Source organism: Malurus melanocephalus, unplaced genomic scaffold, assembly GCF_030028575.1.
Source record: "Malurus melanocephalus ecotype Western Australia unplaced genomic scaffold, MMel_1.1 scaffold_472, whole genome shotgun sequence".
NCBI lineage: Eukaryota > Metazoa > Chordata > Aves > Passeriformes > Maluridae > Malurus > Malurus melanocephalus.
Window position 1 is genome coordinate 198,173 of NW_026623704.1, and position 9,385 is coordinate 207,557.

General features: G+C 47.8%; 1 protein-coding gene across 1 annotated transcript in view; it reads left to right on the forward strand.

The window, feature by feature from the left end:
• Positions 1-2,915: 2,915 nt before the first annotated feature.
• The window catches only part of ARHGAP31 (Rho GTPase activating protein 31), a 59,464-nt gene continuing 52,994 nt past the window's right edge, over positions 2,916-9,385 (forward strand). Inside the window, exon 1 of the mRNA XM_057380832.1 lies at positions 2,916-3,736. Coding sequence (XP_057236815.1) covers positions 3,637-3,736 — 100 coding nt within the window. The 5' untranslated portion in view covers positions 2,916-3,636. The remainder of the gene's footprint in view (positions 3,737-9,385) is intronic.

Sequence of the window (9,385 nt, forward strand, 5' to 3'; positions counted from 1 at the left end):
CTCTTCCTCCCCAGCTTTGCCTAATCTTGTCTGTGAAAGCTTTTCCAGGAGGGACACTGGCTTACTCCTTATCCTGCTCACTGGAAGTAGAGCAGAGMCCTGCCCTGCCTCCTGGGTTGCACAAATCCAGACTTTGTATTTTTTCCTCTCTGGAGAACATCGCCCCTTTCCCTCAGAAAAAATCCCTTGGCTCAGCACTGATTTCAGGCTCCGATATGAAATGCTTTATTTGTAAAGCCTCCCTTGTTTGGCTCCTGCTTACCTTGCCTGACCTTCTCCTCCTCCACCTCCTCCTCCTCCTCCTCCTCCTCCTCCTCCTGGCCACAGGCTCCCTGGGCAATCCTCTAGCGACCTCCCCTCTGTCCTCTTGCTGAACCTTATTCTGGCATGGGAAAAGCCACCCCTGTAGCCCAGCCTGCCTGGCAAGAGCTCTCCTGGAGCTCCTCATGTCTTCTTTCTCTCCTTGCAGCACACTCCTCTTTCATCCCGCTTGCCATGCCCATTTCCTCTCTCCGGTTCTCTCTTTCCTCCACGGGAACAGGGAGCTGGGCAGAAAATCTACAGCATCTGAAAGASCCTCTGTGAATAAAGTGGGAATATTCCCTGTTTTGTTTCTAGCTTCTCTTCCCTGTTAGAAGTGTTATTTTTCTTGTCATGGGGGYGGCAGCCTCTCTGCTTTCCCCACTGTGGTACCATGGTGGCAATGCCTCCTGGTGGGTCCTGCAGCCTGCTCTGGACAMTCAGGGTCTGCACATGGTGCACAGGGCTCTCCTCTGCCCCTTGGGGATTTAGCTCCCTTCCTGGTGGGAAGAGGAAGCTCTATTCATGCAGGAGGGATGATTTTATTTATTGAATTTATTTTAAAATGAAGCCATCCTCGTTTGAAGACATCCTGTTTGGATAAACTTGCAAGAGGGGAGTGGAGAAACCCTATCAAAGATGAGTGCGGGTAATGGTGATGGGGCAGGAGGGTGGTATAGGGTGTCCCCAGGAGAAGGTGGACACAGACCCCRTTAGTGATGGGGCCTCCATCTGGAGGAGGAGACGGGCACAGTGAGGTTTGGCATCTTGTTTGGCTCATGGAGGGAGGGAGGGGTGAGCACAGGGGCGTTCAGGATTTTAAAGAAGATGGTGTTGTCACTCGCTGTGCTGAACCTGTTCTCTCGGCGCTGCTCTGGTGCTGGCACTCAGACATGAGAGCAAGTCTGGGAGGATGTGCCTCCTCCCCGAGGGGGCAAGGACAGGGCTTTATCTTCCTCCAGAAGGCAGCCAGGCACCCAGACAGTGGGAGGATTGCCCTGAGCATCCTGCTGTCTGTGAAGCTGTGCGAAATGTGGCCCTTGGCAGGAAGGCAGGATGCGCTGTGGCACGCGATGGCTTTGGCGGCACACCRCGGGGTGGGATCCCGTGCACTGACTCAACATCAACACAACATTCCCAGAATAAATTCAAGGAAGTTTTGAGTGTTTCTTGAGGACTGAGGGYTCCTGAGAACAACCGCTGCTCTGGTTGCTCAGTTTTCCTCCATAGCCTGTAAGKGGGAGCAGAAGGCAGGGAGGTGACAGGCTAGACATCTCTATGACACCTTCTGCAAAACAATTTTCCCCTTAACCTGACAGCCATCAAGCTGTAAAATGGGCATAATTATGATAATTGCAGTGATAAACTGCACAGTCAAAGTTATAATTGTGCAAGGTCCTTCACTATGGCTCTCGGTGTCTTTTCTTAGGTGTGAAGGGGTAGCATGCAACACTTTTAAAGAAAAAAAGTCACCATACCAACAGACAGAACCTGAATTGATTTTGGCAGTGGTCAGAACACACACAGAGGCTTGGTTTCCCTGAAAAATCATTCTCAAGTGAGCGAGGCGGCGAGAGGGCTGTGGGAGAAGATGGGAATCCTCTGCCCAGTGAGAGTGCAGAGCCGAGGGTTATGGAGGCAGGTGGATTAAGGGAGTCCTTTGCCCCATTTCCTTGCCAGTTTTCCTCCAAATCAAAACTACTTTMCTTATCTTTGTTCAGATTTTTGGTGAAAAGCTGAAATCTGCTGTTTTTGTTCGTTCATTTTTCCACCAGACCCATACAACTGCATTTGGCACAGAGTAWGAGAGGGGTCAGTGAAGCCTTGGCAGAGCTAATTTTGCTTCCCTAGATATGCTGATGGGCAGAACCAGCCCTGTAAAGAAGTCTGAATTTTTGGGATAAAAAAAAAGTGAAAAAAATTCAAGGAAGTGTTCCAATGTGCCAACATATGTGTGTACCAAAAACCAGACTAGAAAAGTGTTTGCGGGGTGAAGGGGGCGATGACACAGCCGAGACTCACAGCCTGAAGGCAGATCTGTCCCACTTCCCTTCTTGCTGTACTGAGTAATTTCAGCTCTTATCTAAACCCCTTTGTTGGYCAGGGGGAGCCTTTTTTTGGGAGCTGACTCTAAAGTATGTGAACTTAGATGCCCGGACAGCATCTGTTTCTGCTTGCCGGGGAGGAGGGAGCTGAAGGTTTCCCTCCTTCCCCCTCTCTCGAATTCCCCAGCTCTCTGTCCCCTTCTAGCGCTTCAGCAGCTCCAGCCTGCACCTCTGTAGAGGAAGGCAGATCCTGGAGCTACAGAGTCACCTTTGAGGGCAGGAAGAAGTTTTGCAGCGAAGGCGAACAGAGGCAGAGATTTGCTGGAGAGGCTCCTGGTGTGTTCGCCCCTCGCCGGACCCTCCTCGGGCCTTTTTTTGAGCTGCGGGCTGGCGGAGCAGCAAATCCCCGCCGTGATTTCCTCCCGGGCAGCCCGTTATCTGTCGGCTGTCAGGAYAAATTCCCTTTTCCTCCCCCTATCCCCATCCCTGTTCCCCAACTCCTCTCCCCGCCTTCCCTCAGCCTCTCGCTCGCTTGCGCRCACACACACACACCGCACCGTAGTGCCAAAACGCGTCCTCCGCCCCCCTCCTCGSCTAACTTCCTTTCAGCATTTTTTAGAGCTGGATAATCCTAGGATTTGTAAAACGGGGGAAAGGAGAGAGCGAGTGAGCGGGAGTCAGGACAGGAAGCTGGTTTCTCATTCCTCCAACTGTCCGAAGGCAGGAGGAGGGGAATGGGGGGAGCCAAAGAGGAGCCTTGTGCGGAGTCTTCCCCGGTCCCTTTTCATTAGTCCGTTTGAACTTCCAGTCTCCTCCGAAAGCCAAGAGGAGGACGACCACAGTGGGACGCTTTCTGCTGCAATTGGCGACAGAGCGACTGACGAAACCCAGGAGGTGGCTGTGGAGGGTCCCGGGATTGCGCTGAGGGACAGACATCCCCCCGACCATCTCCTGCCCCCCAAAATTGCCAGCTCTGATGCGGGCACCCATCCACCACCCACTCGCCTGTGATGAGAACCCTTCTGGGCTCGGGCTATGATCGCTGCTGCTGCGGGWTCTGGAGCCTCCTCTCGCCCTGACCTTCTTCTGCCACAGGAGCAGCCCAGCATCTGGTGGGGATTAATGTTTGCTGCTCTGGCTGGACGCTGTACGGGACCCCCGATGTTGCTCCCCGGGAGCGGGACACGGGCGGTGGTCTGAGGAGAAGAGCAAAGATTTTTGTCGCCCAGCGTGAGGCCGGGGGGAGGGGGGCAAGGCAGGAGGGGGGTGAACCTCTTTTGGGACTAACCTCATGAAGAACAAGGGAGCCAAACAGAAACTCAAGAGGAAGGGAGCCGCSAGCGCGTTCGGCTGCGACCTGACGGAATATCTGGAGAGCTCTGGGCAGGATGGTAAATGCTTCTTTATTCTCACTRTGGTTGCTGAGAAGCCGAGCGTGTGTCCCCCCTGTTCTTACTGCTAGGACTGCAAACCAGACCTTTCCAAAAGCTGAGGGTTAGACCACCTGGAGCTGATTTATCCCTGGGAAGCGGAGTCACTGCCCCGTTACTCACAGTGAATGAACGATCGGAAGATTTGCTTTGGTGATGCATCTGCRTGACCCTTGCATGAGTAGTGCTGTGTGTGTGTGCAGGGACTGGGATGGGGCTCTCGGGCTGTCTGACTGTGTGCAAAAACAGCCAGACATCGGTTGTGATGCCCTCTCCCATCTGCCTGGCTCTGGAAGGGAGGAGCAGGCTTTTAGGGAGTCGGTTTTGGAAAATCTGAACTGTGCTCAGCATTGCCTCCTCCAGGATTTCAAAATCCACCTTAAGTCCATGAGACTGGAACTTGGGAGGACTGTAGGGAAGAACTGGACTCCAGTAGAGTTTCTGCTGGATGGAGACAGGACAGAGGCTGGGTTATGGGGTGGAGTAGGGTGTGTGGTAYAGGAGGCATCTGAGCTAACATATTCACTATCCTGCCCACTGTCTTTCACTCCTCCCCTTGATTTCACGCTGCCAGGTATTGAATGAGAACACAGTAGCTCAGACAAGAGGTAACTCCAATAAAATCAGAGAGCCCTGAGTTTCAGGTGGTCAGTCCTTGATGAGGGAAGGAGCAGAATGATTTTCCTTAAAGTGTGTTGGGTGTGAGTTTGGCTGGTAGGAAGACCTGCACTTAAGCAAGAGGGAAAAATAAATACATGCCTGTTGCCATCCCTGATATTAGCATTATGATCCAGGTTTAGCATTATGTTCCAATTTCAATTAACCAATTTTACCAATGGCAAGGTTATTTCAAGCAAATCAAAAGACTTGTAGCAGCAAATGTCAGCTTTGTAGGAGGAGAGCTGTACAATCAGGTCTTTCATTTGCTGATGARCATGGAGGATGAAGTGTGGTGTGGAACTGTGCTGGCAGAGGGATGGGTTACTAACAGGAGTACTTTCCATTGCACAGTGAAAAGGGCAGCAAATGTATCATTAAGATAAAATATTATTTATGTGTCTTATAATATTATAAAATATTATATGTTTATAATATTATAAAATATTATTTAAGCTGCATTTATTTAGGTAAGAAGGAAAATCAGTCCTTCCCCTTGCATTGTAGGTTGTCTGTAACAGGTACTGTATCTTTTAATTTATATGGCTTTTATGGCAACAGAATTGAAATGGCAAAAAATAACGGACTTAATGAGCTGATGCCCCTTTGCCAGTGTGAGGTGCAGACAGACAAATTCCAYCCAGTGCTACCATGAACCTCTGTGGTGGAGGAACTATTTACAGATGTTTACAGGAGCACTTTTAAACAATACAGGGAAGGCAGGCACAGGCAGTACATTCACTTGAAGAAGCAAGGGGAATTTTAAAGGCAAAAACATAGTAACTGCGGTTGAAATTAGGCCAGAAGGGCAAAATCTATTACCTAAAATCCCATCTTTCTTTTTTTTTTAAACAGTTTTTTGAGAGCAAGAAAGAAAGACATTTTCTCAAATCTTGTTTGTGGCATGGTTCACAATTACTTACCTCTCCGTGCTAAGGAGCAGTGAGGAAGAATAGGAAATTCCTTTGCTTTATGCAGTACTGCTGTTTGTTCAGTGGCACATCCCATTGCCCAGTGGGGTCCAGAAATGAAAGACTCTCTTCTAATAGGTTTATTGSTAAGGGTGTAAGTTAGATTGGTACAGTTCCATTCACCAGGACAGGGGAAAAGCAATTAATGTATTAGAGGTATTAATTTTGTTGGTAGTAGGACTCTCAGKATGAATAGGAATGACCAAGAATGTTGAACTGATGTCTTGGGGAAAAAAATGAAGGTTCAGATGTCACCAAGACATCCTAAAGTTGCAACTCAATTAGAAGAGCATTTAGGGTATGAGAGATTTTGGGAGAGTAGAATTGTCCTGCTCAGAATTATTTCTGGTGACAAGTCAGTGCTCTTGCAAGCAGTGAGTTTGGTAGGGCTGTAAAGCAGTAGCTGTCTCTCTGCTTTAGACCTGTGTGTTTAATTGGTGGGATGCAGGCTCAGGTTGTGAAGCAATGAAGTTGTAAAACTCTTCATGGTTTCTGGGAGTGACGACGAGCAGGGGAGCACTTTGGCTGCTGTCCAGCAAACATTTTGTCGTAGACCTCTCTGAAAACAGGTTTTAAAATGCACCCAATAAAGGTTAACTGGAGGAGAAGGTGCTGTAGGCCAGGCAGGACATGAGTCATGTTGGTTGTGCTTTCCGTGCTCAGGTTTTGCTTTGCTCCATCCTGCAGTGTCGTTGTGTGTGACTGCTCCTGCACGGGCAAGAAGAGGCACAGATCTGCTTTGCTGTGCTTGCCAAGGGAGCACAGRGGATGGCCAAGGCTAGGGTAGACAATTCAACTTGGAATTTTTCCCTGTGGGTCCTTTACACGACCTTTACAGTTAGGGGGTGCTGCATTACTTGTGCRATGCTTTGTGCAGGAGAGGCACAACTTGAGTCCCTGCATGCTTGTGGTTGTTGATGAGCAGCTTGTGCTTTCTGCAAGGACCTTAGTCCCTGTGTCRTTGCCAAATTCCAGTGGAGAGAATTATATTCTGCTAAAGGTATCAGCATTTCCTCTCCTCTCATTTAACTCTTTAATAACCTGCTATGTTTGCTTCAGAGACAGCTTGAAGATCCCGCTGTCTCCCTGACCAGCTACATGTATCTAAGCCTCTGGTAGGAAACTTCACGATAATACAATAAAGCTGCAGCAGAACTACAAAGTATTTTAAAATGATCAAATAGGAAGACTTTGGCAGGTACAGTGAAGTAGCTCAGGAGCCAAAACTGTGATACAAAGCCCTTAGCCATAATTTGATACTTCACATCTGACACAGGTCAATGGTGATGGACAGATCTGGCTGGTTATAAACTCAGATGTGTTGAATTTTCTGTGTTTCAAGTCAGTTCCTGTCACTACCACATTTGACCCTRCTTGGCCTTTTCCTGCTGGCAGTCTCTGCACAGACACTGGTCACACTCCTTACGGGGGCAGTCTGCTATCAGTGCACACAAACATTTAAAGTCATGACTCAGGCCACAAAAACCACGACATAAAATCAGTGCTTTGGGTTCTTTGTCTGCTTTCTGTTTTCCAAAACTTCAGGGTGCATCTGAATTATGTTTTCMAGTGTTTCTCTGGTAAGAGGGCTAGAAACTTGGGGGAAAAGAAACTTCTCTTCCTTCTTGCTAAAATTATCAAACATTGGCTTATATAGTAATGTGTATGAGGACAAGCTCACATCACACATAAAAGAATGATGGCTGGCAATAACAATGAGGAAAAGTTGTCTAATTTAACATGGTCCCTCTTGTGTCACTGCCAGCACTGAAAGCACATTTGAAGGCAAGTGATCTTTTGGAATATAAGAGCTTCACTAGAAAGCAGTGTTTGTGCCCAGGCTTTGGACATGGAGAGGCAACCATGCAGGAGGAAGAGGGCTAATACCCTCTACTAAAACATTTTCCTGTGCCAAACTTTATTGAAATGTACGAATGCAATGAGGCTTACAGATAATAGCCTCGTAGGATTAGAATCATGTTTTGGCCTCTTGGAAACCAGCTCAGTTTGCAGAGGAGAACACATTGTCCCTCTGCTGAAGTCAATGGGAGCTGCACTTGAGGCTCTCAGTTCCTGTAATAACTACAGTATAATTTTCTGGTGACAGATGGGCCAGCAGAGAGGACAAGACACAAGTTTGTGCACCATCTTTAGCTGGGGCAGGACATTCTGAACTGCTTAAGAAAATAGACACAAAGAACAGTGTTGCTTCTGCTTATATGACAGAATTGTTGTAAGAGACAAAGCTGTTAGAGGGACTAAATCAAAATGGAGTTTAATATTCCCAATGCTTCTAACTGTGGGAGATTCAAACTGGGATTTCAGGTATACAGCCAGGAAAAACTTCCTCCTTTTMAAATAGAAATGCAAACACCATCTACAGGAATTGGACTGTGATGGTAAAAGATAATCCAGTCTCTTGCATAGGAACTGCTACTGATCCAGACCTACCTTTGCTTCACATGCTTAGACTTGGTAGGACTTGGAAAAAGGCTGAATTGTTTCCTTCATTTTTCTGGTATGCTGATGCCTAGATGTTGCACTAGGAGCTGCTCCCAGGACTGCAAAGAGCCAAATCTCAGGCTTGATGCCTTGTTCTTGTGGTGCAGGTCAGCTCTGTGTGTCTGAGATTCCYCTGTTTGCTGCAGAGTTAATTCTGCTGTTGCTGTACCCCTCTGTGGTTTCTTCCACATCTGTTTCCTGCCTGATGTTGTCTGGTTGGGATGCAATGAGCTCAGCTTTTCCCCTCAGCCCCCTCCCACACTCCCCACAGCTCCCTCGATGGCTCTCATCCTGTAGCACCCAAAACACTTTCTATCTCTTCATCTAATGCTGCTCCTTGGCTTTGTTTGTTACTTGCTTGAGAAAAAGGGCTGTTTGTTGCTTTGTTTGAGAAGTTTAGAAGCCACCAACTCCCTTGTTCTCCACACTTGAGGCTCCTTCCTGCCCCAGCAGAGAAAGCCAGCAGCACTCACTGATGCTGGGGAGGGAAGAGGAGCTGTTGTCTCCAAATGTAGCACCAGGAGACAYGAGGAAACCCTTACAAATCCTCTGATTGTAAATTGGGAAAGGAGACAGCAATATAGCTCTCCCATATGACATCCCTCCACTGCTTCTGCCTTGTCACAGCTGGGTTTGAATGAAAGAATAAGGGAAGTTTGCATTTTGCATTAGTGGTGTCAAAAACGGGACAGGTCTGGCCACTGCTGACTCCACAAGCAGGTTCTTTTTCTGAGAGCTGCAGGAGGTTCTGACTTTGCTGTAGGATAGGCAAGTATTTCTAAAGGAAAGCAGTAACAATAACTTGTTAGATCAAACTCCCTTTGGAGCCAACCATTAAACCTGCTACACAAATATGAAGAGCTTTCCTGGGCACTGTGGCTTTCCCTCCTCACACTTGGCTGTGTTTGTGGGAGAAGAGCATGTCAGGATGAGCATGAAGGTTCATGCAAATCCGTAGCACAAGGATGTGTGTGCCCCACAAGGCATTTGTGTTCACTGGGTGCATTTTTTTAAGCTGCCTTTYCTGTGGTGATGTTTCAAAGTGAAGGCACGCCCATACTTTTGGGTAGGTGCTTTTGATTAGTGATGCTTGCAGGAAGTCCTGGGAAAACTGCTTAAAAGATCATTAATGGCAAAGTGGAGGAAAAAGATGAGGCTTTTTTTTTTTTTAAAGTCCCCTTGGAAAAATGAAAATGCCACACACTCATTTAATCTGCTGCAGAAGAATGAAGAGCTGCATTCATCCCGCTCTCAAAATTAGAAACTGTGACACTGGGGATTTCTGTCTCAAGAACCGATCAAGCTGAAAAGAAACCTTTTTATGGAGCCAAATTGCTTTCAATCTAGATTTCTTTCCTGACCTGCCTTACTCTGTGGCTCTGCAAACACTTGTCTCCATTCAAGGAAGGAAGCAGCAGGGGCTGGGAGGAGAACAGGACAAGAACAGCCTTTTGGGCTGCCTCGGAAATGCTTTAGTCCT